The sequence below is a fragment of the Aspergillus pseudoviridinutans genome (genome assembly GCF_018340605.1).
Source record: "Aspergillus pseudoviridinutans IFM 55266 DNA, scaffold_6, whole genome shotgun sequence".
Taxonomy (NCBI): domain Eukaryota; kingdom Fungi; phylum Ascomycota; class Eurotiomycetes; order Eurotiales; family Aspergillaceae; genus Aspergillus; species Aspergillus pseudoviridinutans.
Window position 1 is genome coordinate 372,903 of NW_025091286.1, and position 14,603 is coordinate 387,505.

Sequence of the window (14,603 nt, forward strand, 5' to 3'; positions counted from 1 at the left end):
CTCACCAACATTCCCTGCAGAAATACTCCACAATCTTGCTCACAAGCTCCTGACTCAGCGGCTTCGACTCCGCTAACGTGCGCGAGACCTCCCTCGCCTTCTCCGTATGCCAATTCTGTACCCGCCGCGGCTGATCCTTGTCATACTTACTCGCGAAGAACTCCACCAGCTTGATAGGCGGGTTAACCGCCGGATCAGGGTTCGACTGTCTCAGACGCGCCACCCAAGCACGCTGCTCGAGCTCCTCGAACTCGAGGCCCGCGGCGCGGAGATACGGCAACAGATCCCGCGTCCAGTGGAAGGGATGCGGGCTGACGATGTTGAAGACCTGTTCGAGCTCGGAGGAGAGGGAGATGTCGACGACGGTACCCGCGACTGTGTCGACGGGGAGCCAGAGCGGGGACTCGTCGAGGGCGGGGAGGGCGCCGATGGTCTTTGCGCACTGCAGCATGAGGGGGATAGCCTCTGTGTGGTTCCAGATGCCGTGCGTCTGGTCGCCGATGACCTGGCCGATGCGCAGGACGCGCGCGCGCAGGCCGGTCTGCTGCGCGGCGTGGATGCAGATGTGTTCGCTGACGAGCTTGGACTGTGCGTAGCCCATGTGCTGGGCGAAGGTGAGATTCTTGGGGAGGGCTTCTGGGATTTCTGTGCCTTCTGTGTTGAAGACGGTGCTGGCGGAGGAGCAGAAGTTGAAGGTTGCGGGGGTGGGGCGCTGGGCTTTGAGGCAGAGGTCGATGAGGTGCTTGAGGCCGGCGACGCTGTCCTTTTCGAAGCTGCTTAGCTGCATGTTGAAGTTGACGGACCAGGCGCAGTGGATGATGTCGGTGAGTTCCGAGGTCAGGGTGTAGTATGTCGATGATTCGAGACCTAGCGTGGGTTGCGAGAGATCGGAGGGAAGAGCGACGAGCTTGCTGCGGGCAGTATCGGACATGGTGGCGTAGACATTTCGGGCTCGCAGCGATTTGAGCAGGCGGTCGTAGGCCTCGATTGTTGAGCTAGCACGTACAAGGCAGTATACCTTTTGGACGTCTTCGAGTGCGGAAACCTTCGCGGCGACATGGCTTCCAAGGGATCCAGTGGCGCCCGTGACAACCTGGAAAGTGTTAATTTACACCGGGATGGACAAAGATGACAAACTCACAATATATCTTCCCTTGAGCCCATTCGGAACTGGTCTATGCTGCTCGAAGTGGCTGTACTTTGAGATGAGGGCACTCATTTGGTCCTCGACAGGCACGGGGCCTTCCGAGACCCCGGATCTAAGGCCGTTCAGATAACGAGCCAATGCGTTGATTGTAGGATGTTCAAACGCAACGTTCAACCCTAGCTTCTGCCCCTTTGTGTCCAGCGTCTTCAGAAGAACAGATCGCAACTGCGTAGCCTGCAGGGAATCCATCCCGAGGGTAAAGAAGTCCGCATCGTCAGTCAACGCCTGGCCCTTTTTTAGTGGTAACAGGCCCTGGAGCTGCTCTCTGAGAAAGTCCTTCAACTCGGCTTCTGAAAGGGTCAATGTCCCAGTCGACGCATCCTCTGCCTCATAGGCCTCCTCAATCAGATTGCTAAAGACCCGATAGAAAGCCTGCCTGATGACGGTTCCCTTGTCCGTCCGAGGATATTGCGTGTCGGCCGGGAGTATTCGAACCATGCTCTTTGAAAGCTGGCCAAACGCTGGCATTGTCTCGTTAGCCTGTGTAACGGCGGGCCAGATGGCTTCAATGAGTTTCTCGTCAGATACGGCTTCGGTGCCAGGCGCACGAATGACCACCAGTCCGATACAGGCCTTTCCAGCTCCAAAGACAACAGCTTCAGAGACCGCATCATGCTGTCTGACTCGGCCCTCCATGTCCAGCGGATTGACCTTTTCGCCGTTGACGAGGACAATCGTGTCGTCCAATCGAGCGTAGTACTTGTACGCTTCCATGGTAGGATGTTTCAGGAAGAGGTCCTTTGTAGCGTAAGAACCATCCGGTCTGTTGGACAGGACTTTTGAAGGCCAGCCGTCGAGGACGATCAGCTCGAAAATACCCGGAGAACGCTCCTCGAACGCCAGATACTTCTTGGCCTGCTCCGAGGGCCGCAACCAGTCCCATCCTTTGTCTTCGCGCGGTCGAAAAGACGTCATCAATTGGCCCGTTTCCGTTCTGTCCCTAAGTCAGAGTCGCTTCAAGTTGTGCCTAGAAAAAAATACTTACGTTCCATAGTGACTGATCAGGTTGACTCCATTTACAACAAGGCGATCTCCCAGCGAATCAGGACAAGCAGAACCCCCAAACATGACTGCTTTCAACTTGGCCAGGACAGCAATGCCTTCGCTAGATTCGGCGAGGAGTTTCAGGGCATAGGGGACTCCATAGAAGATCTCAAAATCATGCGACTGCATAATATCCAGCAGATACTGCTTCGTGAGCGGCAGCTCCGCATTGTACAGACGCAACGACTTGCACGAGTGGACTGCGCGGAACAGACAGCTGAGGCCATGATTATGGTACAAAGGCAACGTGATGAACCCCGTCATGTTCATGTTGCCCGCATAGTTCTTGATGACGGCGCTGTGGGTCTGGAAAATTGGCTTGGGGAGCCCCGTCGAGCCACTCGAGTGGATGATCCATGCAATATGCTTCGACTCTGCCTCAGGATCCAACTGCGGCATGAGATTCGTATCAGCGTCTTCCGTAATCGGATAATCGTAGTGCTCTTGCGTCGGAATCTCATCGACCAGTAAGTTGGGAATCCGCTGCTTGATCTCCGCAGCAGTGTCCCTGAAGGAGCTGTGAATGAAGATATGCCTCGCATGCGTCTTTTCCAGCAGAGACACATACGCCTCGACGGATATTCTCGTCGAGAGAAGCAAACCTGCATGGCCGAGCTTCGTCAAGGCCAGAAGCATGACCAGGTAGTTGAGGTCCGACGGTCCCAGCAGCGCAACGACGGCTGGCTTTGCCGCTGAACTCGCCCGCGGAGGTGCCAGAGCAGCAATGGCTTTGGCGACTCGAAAGGCGAAGACATCGAGTTGTCGTAGCGGATAATCCACATAGTCGATGCCAGTCCGCGGGTATGATATCACTGGCTGCTGCGATGGTGGTAAAGATGCGCGGTGCCGGACGAGCTCGTCGACTGTCAAAGGCTCTCTGTCGGATACTTCAGGACGAACTCCATTGTCTGAAGTATGCGCTTCCGGAAGCGTTGTTGGAACAAGTGGTGAGGATAGCATGGTTGGTAGTTATTGAACCGAGGAGTTCAACAGAGTCCGCAGTTTGGGCTTTCGAACAACTTGGAATAAAAGAGGGGAATAAAGTATATTTAAACCCATCTTGACTTGATTCTCAATTATGGCATCTGCGGATGATCCTCAAATCCGACACTCGCAGGCTTGCATCCAGAGCTTCCTGATCTGAAGTGCGGAAATGTTGGCCCATCGCTCGGATATAAATCCGAGCGGAGATGAGGTATTGCGGTCTCTGACCCGTTCATAGGAAATCCGACTATCATTGACCGGAAATGTCTTGCCAGTGCATCGCTTGCTTGTATCTAACCGAGTAGTTTGTCTGATAGACGACTAAAAGGGTATATATGTATTTACTGCCAGCTCACTTTGCTAGTAGAACACCAACTTCACTACTAGTGCTTCTGGCATAGGTCTTATCGAGTTATCTCACCACCAAAAGCCTACAAAGCGCTCGCTAATCTACAGACAACGAGTCAAATGCATTGAAAAGTATTCCCCTGAAATAGGAAGCACGCAAATATCCATCATCAATACCATAATCTCGTTAATAACAACGTCATGTATCGTCGCTCTACATCAACAGTAGACAAAGGAATGATTCAGAACAAGTAGCTCAGAAAGGCATCGTCGCAGGATCGCTCATAAGATTCGAGAACGCCTGAATGAAGACCAGTAAGCATTCGATCAGACACTGGAAACTGCAGCTGGAGCAGACATCTACTTACCCAGGAATCGAGCTGAGCCCACCAGATCGAGCCCTCAAGATTATCAAGAATACCAAAGTCCTCAGAAGGTCCAACGGGCCCTTCTAGGAAATTCGGCGATTGGATACTGCCAGCTGTGGGCTGATGGACCGTCGCGTTGGTAATCATGGAGGTTGGTTGCTCGACATGGGCCGGCGCTGCATGCCCTTGACCCACCATGAGAGTCTCTTTACCTCGCATGGAGTTGGCGCGGAGATTTCCATAAGAGTTTTCCGGACTCTCAGGTTGAATGGGTGTTCCCATCTGCCGATGTACTTCCCTTCTCAACTCCTCCAGGATAATACTATAGCGGCGGCTAGGGCAATTCTTACGGGTAGCCTCAGCCAGATGTTGTTGGCAAGTCTCTGCGAGACTGAAGAGAGAATGGAGATAGCCGCTGTCTTCTACACTCCTAGGGGAAGCGGTGTCCGGATTCGAGGCGAGTCGATGTTGTTGAATGGTGTGGATATAGACCACGATGATGGCGCAGAAGCACACATAGTGCGTAAACCAGAATGACTGGATCAAGACGCTCTGTTTGGCCAGGCTATCCACTAATTTCATCACGTCTTCCGCGGCATCTATACATTTGCGCACGTGGCCCGAGATCATCGGATGTGGAACTGATGGTCGACGACTGAGATCCGTGAAATCATTCAACAGAAATGATCGGGTCGCATGGATCATCGCGTGTGAATATGCAAGCTGCAAGACCTGACTCTGCCTGCAAAGTGGCGGGATCAGACTCGTCGCTCGGACGCTGTTGAACAAAGGTGGTGCAGTCTCTTTCCATCTCTCAAGATCAGAGGCAAGGCGAGCTGCGGTCTCAAGAGGCGAATCTCGAGTATGAGGGTTGATAGTGTAAAGCTGTCGAGAGATTTCACCAAGTATACGACCAAGCCTGTCAAGTCGAAGGCTTAGCTTCAGTTACATGAAGGAATGACAAAAACGAAATCAGATCGACGAACCTGTAATGAAGCACTGACGCAATCATCATGCAATCTGGGGAACCGGTCCGGCGCCGCGGATCTTCCTGCAATATATCTTCGTCATTGATCTCATCCGGAAGTTCTTGGTCGGTATCCTCATCATGCAGCAACCGCGGTCTCCCAAACATGACGCTGAGGTATTTATCCAGCGTATAGGCGCTCCAGAAAACCCTTTTGCGGAGTTGTTGCTCCAGATAAGAGTTGCCGTGCTTTGACATCTTCGCCGGCCATTTTCGATGTAATCCCAGAGCCGTCACCAGCTGGAGAGCCGTGCCGAAGGTATACCAGCATTCATTGGCCCGGGATGATGAAAGCAAGTAGAGACATTGACCTAGTCGTGCTTGGACACTCTCTAATCGAGGGGGTCCAGATTCCATAGAAGATGCCCATCTAGACGCCGCATACCATCGTTCGCTGTAATTTTGAGTATTCGTACATGAGAAAGGAAAAGCGAGTCTGTAGATGCTCACCTTTCATTGCGAAATTCTCCTGGATCACCAGGCCTCTGCTCCTCATATAGAGTACCGACAGCGAAGATCATAAGGATGATGGCGGTCCGGGCTACCATAACGCCGGTAGGCGGATTCGCGAAACAGATATTGTCAGCATAAACCTGCCTGAGCCACTCCTCCACGCTTCCTCTGTGCAAGAAACGGTAAGTCACCATCGAAAAGTCAAAGTAAATGCCCACCAGCTCCAGAGCCTTCTCAAAAGGTGGTAGCGTAAAGCCAGCCTCCCGGTAGTTCGAATAAGGCTTATCCCCGAACTTGAAAACGGACGTATTCCTGGAGACGGATTCATCTTGCAGTTCGCCAGGGATAACCGACGACTCATCCTGATGAAGACGACTCCAGACGCGATTCAAGAATGACACCCCAGACGCCGGCCCAAGATAATTACCCTCAAAGTCCGTGACAACTGGCTCCGGCGAATCACGCAGCGACACCTCCGAACCAGCTCGACCATGCCGCCGTCGCAAACCTACACCAGTCCTGGGCGGCTCTCTCGACGATCGCTGAGAGATAGAACTCCGCGCAGTACGGGTACCACCTCGCGCATGATCCTCATCCGCATAGTTCACGAGCGAGGACGACGAAGGCGCAGGCAAAGGATCCGGCGGCAGGCCTCGCGAGTATGCCGCATTGTACTCGCAGCGGAGCGAAAGGCGGGAACATCTCATACACGGCAGCGTCCCCGTACACCGTGACTTCTTCTCCTTGCAGTAGTCGCATGCTCGTGTAATCTTCTGCCGTCGCACGGGGCCCTTGGCCGCTGGGGACGACGAGTCAGATGCCTTTCGCTTCCGCCCAGCGAGGAGTGGGCCGTCTGTGCTGATTCCGACGACACTGCCATTTCCGGGCGAGAGCTGTGTATGTACCCCGTTCGTAAGAGAAGCCCTCATTGGTTCGGAAGGCGAGACAAGGGACTCTGCGCAGGTCGTTTTTCTAGGCACGAGACGGAGTGGTGGGGATTTCCTGTCCTACTGTCTTCTTTTCCTCTTTTCCGCTGCCATCGCACAAGCATCAGAAGACAGACAGAAGTACGAAAATGGGACGCATGACGATGACATGGAGAAATTTCCGAGCGAGTTCGGAGGAGTGCCGGGCCAAACGGCAGAAGCTCCAGTCATCGTGCGCCGTGCGGGGTTGGAGACTTGGAGCATGGAGGTACCCCACAGCTGCTAGTGGGCGAGCACCACCCATGTCAGTCGCAGTCACTTCAAAGAAAATCAACTGGTGATAATTGAGTTGTTATTCATACGGGGTTTATCGAGTCGCGCTGAATATCTCAATGCACGCTGTTCAAGACCAGGTCTCCTAGTGAACGCTCCCGTCACGTGCTCCTGAGTCGGCTGCGAGTCTTTTGCGACTGTAGCTTTAAAAAACCCCAAAAACAAGCGTTACAGATGGATGGCAGGAAATCAAAGTCCACAGCAAAGTTCCAGTCTATGAGTTTGCCTAATTAGCTACATCATCGCAGCGAGTAAATGAAACCCCCAGAGCGAAGCGGGACTGGGCATGCCTCATTGTTTGACAACATAGATGAGAACCAGAGAAAAGATCTTGAGCTGTTCTGGACCGAGCAATATGACTGCTTCGTATAGATCAATCATCAGAATGGCGTCAAACAACCGAGATCGTTCCCAGGGTCAGAGACTAAATCATGCACAACGTATCCCCCGTACGCCAGGAATGAAAATCAAAAGCCATGAATGAACGTTCTCAGGTGTTAGTGAGTGGGCACCTGATAGGACTTCGTGCAGTCTCACGACTGCCATGTAATGAATGGAGCTGTCGCGTCGTCGGCGCCGCCCAACCATTGACGACGGCATCTATCTGGTGCTGGAATGGTGTTTTGAGCACGTGGGCAACATGGCAAAACAGGTCGAACACGTTCCGTGCATTGAGACAAACCGGCCTGCACCTGTGCGCTGTCGACATTCAATAAACAGAAACACTCCCTTCGCGGCGGTAGATGCCAACTTGCGCGGTTGGATCCAATGAAGGTTTGATCAGCATGCATCCCTCGCGGCTGCAACTCCACAATTCAATGGCGTCAGTGAAAGGACAGATACGTTCCCGCTGTTCCCAGTTGGTTGGGAACCGACGCGGTCGGGAAGAGGAAGGTCATGTTGGTGGGAGACAGGTACTGAACGAGCCAGGCAGTATGATAAATCATGAATCGATTGGGGGCTGGAAAAGGTCGTGCAAGGAAGGTAAAGACAAGAATGAAGATAGGCTCAGGAAGCCACTTTATTGGCAGTCTTAGCCCATATGGTACTCCTGTTCCGGCCTGAGACTAGAAGCATGTCAAGTGATGTTTCAAAGGCTAACGGCCATGTAGTCACCCTCTTCTTGTGCTATACATGAATGCCGCCCAGGCTTAGCTCCAAGAAAGAACTCTTAATTTTGCAAAGCATTGGCATGGTGGTGGGAACAATGCTAAAAATAGATGCCATCTGCAGAAAGGGAGACCATCGTCGTGAACGGCCTACGGGACCTGATTTCCAGATCATGAATCTTTATTCAAGATCGCGCTCAGCCCAGCATCGGGAGACGCTTCCGCAGATACGCCATCCGGTACATTCAGTTCAGGGACGGTAATCTCAAGCCCATCGACATCGGTTGTATGACTCAGTGATTGGGCGACGATCAAGTGTATCTTCTCGAGCGAGGCTCCCGACTGGATGACATTGATAATGGCGTCGACGTCTGTACGCTTGCCGTGCCGAATGGCCGCCAGCAGCTGCTCAACAAACTCGCGGTAGTATACTAACTCCTCCTGGGCGCGATCTCGCACAACCTTACGACGTTTGTCGGCGAACTCGTCGATGATGCAATCTCGGCCGTGGAGGGCGCATTCGGAACATGGGGTACCGGTCGAGTTTGCACTACACTTTAAGAAGAGTAGAGAAAGCAGCACGTCAGAATGGTGTACATAGAAAAGGGGATATAAAGAAGGGCAGGTTTAAAATGCCGCGCATTTGAAAGAGGGGACGCGCTTCGAAAGGGACAGGTACCTTGGTCCGACGTCGTTGGCACTCTGTACAAGCTGTTGATGCTCTCCGTATCTTACTTTCCTCAGCGGCAGGTCCCGCTGTTGGCGTATCGGACAAGGTCCTTGGAGCGATAGGGCGAAAAGGCCTAGGAGGCCCTTGGTGAGACATGGTCTGATGAAATGAGGAACAGAGATATGAAAAAAAAAAAAAAAAAAAAAAAAAGGAACCGGAAGAGGCGAGCTAAGGGAGGAAAGACCAGACTGGACTCTGGACAATGAGTTTTCTTCTGAACATACTACTTCTCCGAAAGGGGTGCACCAAACCTCAAGTGCTCGAACTACATGCTCTCTATCAGCAGAGCATTTGAGGAAGGTAAGTCACCTGGAGCGCTAAGCCAGGCTCGGCGATTCGACGCTGCTTAATGCTTCAAGAAAACGGGGCAGCGGTTCTCAGCCTCAGCAGGAATAGATCGACACCAAAACAATCGACTCGGCCAGACTTAAGGGTCAGTAGAGACATGCAGGTGGGTGATTAAGTGGGTAAGTGGGCAGAAGTGCAGAATAATCTGGTCCGAAATGCGAGATTGGAGTGCCCCGTCAACTCTGATCAGTTTCCGGAACTGATCATCAACATTGTGTCACAAAGGATTTGAAAAGAAAATGGGTCGGAAACGAGAAGCTTGAGGGAGGCGGGAAAAAAGGAAACTAAAAAAAAAAAATAGATGAAGCTTTTAAATTGGATTGTGAGCTTTTGACACTTTTGCCTCATCCACGGGCCGCTTCCACTTTCCCGTGGATCCTCCCGACTTTCCAACCCTTCCAGGAGGTTGGGTAAGCTTTACTCCGTAGCTTTAGAGCCTAGCAATGGTGAAGAATAGGGTAAAGGGAATGTCTAACCAAAAGACTCGAAGGATGAACAAGTATGGTAACTGGTAAGTGGAAGGCCCCTTCAGGCAATCGTGCCCAAGCGCCTTTCGGATCCGAAGATCCCCTAATCTTTCAGGCTGGAGAGAATGGAAAGTGAATCTGGAGACAGTTGTCAGGAGTGGATAGTAGTGCCGCTCTTAACCTCTTCCCTCTAGGAGCGATGCGGGTTTAGAGCATTAGGCCCAGATCTAAGGAAGCTGGCCCATCAATGAGAATGCTTGAAAAGCGCCGATGGAAGCAATCAGGTTGGCTGAACCAATGATCAGAGTCCCAGTAATTGCTCTGAAGCGGAGCATCGAGGACCAGGTAGAGCGTCAGACTCTGATAGGCAGACAGGCACGCTCAAGCTAGGGCGATTGAGCAATCCTGGTAAGATCAATCCGAGCGTCGGGTTCTGGACGCAGAGCTGTAGACCCCGTATATCTGCACCACCATTCTCCAATTCCCCTCCTCTTTCCCTCACCCTAATCATGACTGAATCCGCTGCTATTTCGCTTGAATCATCTGCGTGCAATGTTCGAAACCCAGGAATCTCTCTTCAGCATCCGAGTCTTCTGAGGAATGCCGAACTTAGCCCAATGTTCACAGGGCCACTTTCTGCATTCCATTTCGGGTCGTCTACTCTGGTTGTAGCAGCAAATATTGCACCATTGATGTTATGGCCTCCTGGGGGCATCGAATTTTCTGCGATAGTCCCATAATGTTTCTCTTCTCGGAAAAAAAATCCGTCTGATATGATAGGGCGCTAACAGAGATATTCCGTGGTTCACAAGGCGGATGGTTTCAGTAGAATGGGGCGCCGACATCTTTGGGTCGAAAAGAAACAATCACAACAATTATTGCGAGCCCCGCCAGACGCGAGGGCTACCATCTTGATCAGAAAGGGGTTCTGCTTCGGTTGCATGATGGATCGATCCACGATAAGCTAGATATGCAGTGCTCCCGTGCCCATTCCGTAAAAGAGCTTATCCAATCCTGTCGAAAGTCGAAAACGCACCGCAAATCCCCACGCATATCAGAACCACTAACCATGGTAGGCAACCAAGGACCGAGGCACCGTCTGTGCCAACATATGTTGTGGACTATGGTGGACTAGATACTGAATTTGAACAGTCGAATGCGGCCGTGGTCCGTACTGAGGTTTGGGCTGGCTGGTGCCGACGTAGATCACCTCTGCGTTTTCCCAAAAGGAAACTTGATGACGCTCCCGTGAAATGCGGGCGCTGGCCATACGGAGGTCGTACCGCTTTTTCTGCCTTGCCACCCCCTTCTGGCCTAAAGCGCCAAGACTTGGTCTAAACGAAGAGCCATCTACGCCATCAACAATTCTACAAGATTCTACTCCGTCCGTTCGTACAGGTTACACAGAAATTTCCCGGCTACGACCGTTACGCGTCCTGGAGATGTGGACCGACGAACTGCTGTGGTAGTCAATCGGTGAGGAAATTGGGCTGTGGCCGTGGAAAAGCGACAATCTCCACCGTTATTCTGGTACCTCCCTCCTCTTCGGCCGGTGCGGGAAAGGGTGATCAACACCGCCAAGAACCGCGAGAAATTCTACAGTGTTGATTTGTATCATTTGTAGACTACTTGAGCAACTGAGTTCGCCAATGTGGAACGTGGCAAACCAGCCTCATAGGGGCCTTTCAGGTTCTGATTGGCGGACTGGCCACCCATGGCTAACGGTGCACATTGATTAATCCACAGAGTACGTACTCCGTAGGGAACATTTATCTCTCAATTGAGTATTGTGTGGAATAGACTAGGTATCCGCAATCGAAGCGACAGTCCTTGCGGACCTGCGGCGGTGGCAAAATCCCCCACCCTTTTCCAACGGACGCTGGATAGGCACAATTGTAGGCACAATCGTCCAAAATGGAATTGACAACGTGGTGTTCTTCGCTCGATGGGACGCAAGAGTTGTGGTTGCCAGGAGAGGCGAGGGAATAAATCCACGGAGTACCTCCGTACTCTGCACTGGTATGTCTGATTGATCATCGGTGGCAAATTCGTGTCGCATGCAAGCGAAACCAAGCGATAACAGAGGCGACGATCACCGCCAGGCCGGGGTATTCAAATCCTGGGATCGACCTCAATTTTGCAATAATATTATGAATCGTCTGGCTGCAACGCCCGGCCTAACAACTGGCCCGGGGAAATCAGACGAATGATCAAAGAGCAGCTCTGCAGCCACAAATTTTCGTGGGTGCAGCTCGATTGAAGATCTGACAAATGAGAACCTAGCAAGCAGTCTTGATCGAATGGATTGACCGCCCCCCAGCCACATGGGTGGTATGTGGCCTGTCCTTCTGGATGGGGCCTTGGCGGCTGGACACCACAATCGGCCGTTGGTTCAACAACCGAGGTTTGGATTAGGGTATCAGGACGACCGACATCCGAGGGTGGGTCATATCACATCTGCGAAGCCAGACAAAGGGGTTGAACTCCTGAGCTCGTGTACGCAGGTAGCACTCTGTGTGTGTGTGTGTGTGTGTGTGTGTGTGTGTGTGTACTACATCAAGCCAAGTAGTTCGAGAAAGACACGAGGAAATGCCAAGAAACCAAAGATGAGCAAATTATGCACAGGACGTATTGATAGATATACTCCGTACTGGTAGGGGAATCATGAAACTCCATACTGTACATGTAAAGCCCGATAAAAATACCCAAAAAAAAATGAACCAAAATACCTGTAGTTCAGCTCAAAGGTCCACATACCCCGTAAGCCCTTAATAGACGGGTCTGCCTTCGTCCCAACGGCGAAGTTCCCCAGGACTTCTGGGCGTCAATTGATGTTGATCGGCCGGAGGGCGGTTGCCCTCGCTCGATGGAGACGAGTAGGGCAGTTGGTGGTTACTCTCTCGTTGGCGGGTAGCGCTGCTCTCGAGAGCATTGCCGTGAACGCCGCCAATACCCCCGATCCATTCCCAGACCCGCGCAACATCTCCACCCCGGCCCTCGCGAACCGCAGCCCGAATGTTGGCATTGCCCTCAACTACATTGCGGACACGCCTCCAGAGATCTTCACGTCGCTTGCCGTGGAGCTCGGAACGGAGAACGTCGTCACGCAACTGACCAATGGGAATGTACGGTTCCCTCGCCTCACCGCGAGCATGTAGCGCAGCTTGTGTCGCTAGGCGATCTAGCGTGGTCGCTACCAGCTCCGGGACGCGAGCTAGATCGGATCGTCGAGCCAGAATTTTTGCACGAGCGTAAACCAAACCCAGGACCATAATAATCAAAATTGAAAGAGGGAGTCGATATGCGAGGAGAGAGAGTCGGATGTGACGGCGGAAGGCGCATGTGAGGGGGAGCCGTGCGATGGAGGTAGATGTGAGAACAAGGACAGCGGAGGGTCTGTGATTGCGTTGCGGCCTCTGTTAGTTCCGGTATACATGTCAGAACCGTAGTCATATGAAAAAGGAGCTCGCATACATGCTAGGCTGGGCACGAACGAGGCACCCAGAGAAAGGACGAAAGCATAATGTCAAGAAGAGAAATATCCCATAGCAAACTTACTGTCTTGTTTTGGTAACAACTTCCTCCTTCGCAACAATCTCGCCGAGTGCTCCTTTCCAAAGCTCGTCGAATTCACCATCACTCATGCCTCTACGGCGTTTCTGTGCAATCGCCTGTTTCAAGTCTGGCTCAGTCATTTCCGGAGACGTCACTTCTTTACCATCCTCTAGACGCTCTCCACACTCGAATTTAGCTCGTCGATCACGGAGCTCTTCAATCGCTTTGTCGGCAACGGCTTTCACACGACGAGCTTTTTCACTGTCAGGTTCGCACGTGGGAGGCAGTGGAATCAGACCTCCGAGCGATAGAGGATGCGGTTTCAGAATGAAGTCATGCTCACAGCTCGCCTCGAAGTTCGGGTAGCAGAATGCATGTGGAGGGCACGGTTCACACTGCGGCTCCAATACACTGGCCCATTCCGGCACCCTGGTTTCTGCCAGGGACCAAGTAGGCTTGCCAATACCACAGTATCCGATCTCAATCTTCTCCTTGCGCCACCAACCACCGAAACCCCAAAGCAGAGAGAGAATGAGGATCCACGGAGCAGCTTTGCTTGCTTTACTCTGCTTGGCAGCTCGGCGTCGGAACCGTGGAGTCGTTGGATACATTAACTCCGCTTGTTGTCCCTCCAAGGCTAATTGCTCCTCGGGCGTAAATTCCTCGCCGGCACTGAGCTCACTTTCATCCTCATCATCGTCTATTTCAACTTCCTCCCTCAGTAACCCGGCCTTAGTGACTGGAGATCCAAAAGGTGATCTTGTAGGCGTTCTAGAAATATCATCATCGAGGTCGTAAGGAGTCTCAGACTTTCGTGGTCTCAGTCCGTGGCTGAGAGCAGGGCTGGCGGTGGAAAGCCGTGAACTTGTCTTTCGTTTGACATCACGACTAATGCTCCTTGAGCCAGGAGAGCTGCCACTCTGAAATGGATTGTCATCGGTGAAGACACTGTCCTCTTTTGGTTCCGGTTTAACATAGACAGTGTGTGGCTCGGGCTCAATCGAACGAGCAATTTCACTATGCCGCAATTTCCTAGCGGTGGATTTGCGTGGAGTGGCCATGTTCCGAGCAACAGGTGTCGCGGGGACATCATCATGCAAGTCTCTGTCAGAAGCGCGCGCGTGCTTGGTCTCCGACTTCGGTACCTTCTTCTTCGTGACTACTGATGGTGTGCTCGGTACGTTTCTCTCTTCAGTATCGGCCGTCGACGCCCTCGTGCTCATCCTCGACCGGCCTCTTCTTGTTCCGGTCGCGGTCGAGACAGTAGACGGTGTCGGCGGTGGAAGCATAGACTCCCTATCAACGGTTTCGTGTTGTCCATCATAGTCACTAGCCACCGATGTCGCGCGACTGGGCATATCTGTGATACCTGCGCTCGTTCTCTTCACCCTCTCGCGCTCTCGCAGGAGCTTTTTCGCTTGAGGCAGAACTTCTTCCTCCAGGATGCGGATGAGCTGCGCCTTTTTCGCCGAAGCCGGATACGAGACATCATGACTGACAAGGATGGAGCGGAGGCGGGGGACGGTGAGAGTGTTGAGGTCGAAGTCTGGGGACAGGTATTCCAGTCCGTCCGCCATGGCGTAGTGCGACGCTGGCGTTGGGCTGCCAGCAGAGCAAGAGCTGAGTGAACGGGGTAATCAAAAAGAAATGCGGTGCACGGCTGAAGACTCCGATCGGGATCAGACGCGCCTGATAAGGGCCCAA

General features: G+C 52.5%; 4 protein-coding genes across 4 annotated transcripts; all 4 read right to left on the reverse strand.

Moving 5' to 3' along the window:
- Position 1: 1 nt before the first annotated feature.
- Asppvi_008587 (putative NRPS-like enzyme) lies at positions 2–3,211 on the reverse strand (the record flags this gene model as incomplete). The annotated part of the gene is made up of 3 exons (XM_043304453.1): positions 2–1,093; positions 1,142–2,141; positions 2,193–3,211. The coding sequence occupies 3 exons, from the start codon at positions 3,209–3,211 to the stop codon at positions 2–4; spliced, it is 3,111 nt and encodes a 1,036-aa protein (XP_043160388.1).
- A 614-nt stretch (positions 3,212–3,825) lies between these two features.
- On the reverse strand, positions 3,826–6,360 carry Asppvi_008588 (uncharacterized protein; the record flags this gene model as incomplete). Its single annotated transcript, XM_043304454.1, has 3 exons — positions 3,826–4,870; positions 4,938–5,372; positions 5,429–6,360. 3 exons carry the CDS (start codon positions 6,358–6,360, stop codon positions 3,826–3,828), a joined length of 2,412 nt encoding a protein of 803 aa, XP_043160389.1.
- A 1,610-nt stretch (positions 6,361–7,970) lies between these two features.
- Positions 7,971–8,625, reverse strand: Asppvi_008589 (Zn(II)2Cys6 transcription factor domain-containing protein; the record flags this gene model as incomplete). Its single annotated transcript, XM_043304455.1, has 2 exons — positions 7,971–8,354; positions 8,479–8,625. The coding sequence occupies 2 exons, from the start codon at positions 8,623–8,625 to the stop codon at positions 7,971–7,973; spliced, it is 531 nt and encodes a 176-aa protein (XP_043160390.1).
- Positions 8,626–12,112: 3,487 nt separating this feature from the next.
- Positions 12,113–14,476, reverse strand: Asppvi_008590 (putative sister chromatid separation protein (Src1); the record flags this gene model as incomplete). The annotated part of the gene is made up of 2 exons (XM_043304456.1): positions 12,113–12,740; positions 12,903–14,476. 2 exons carry the CDS (start codon positions 14,474–14,476, stop codon positions 12,113–12,115), a joined length of 2,202 nt encoding a protein of 733 aa, XP_043160391.1.
- Positions 14,477–14,603: the final 127 nt, after the last annotated feature.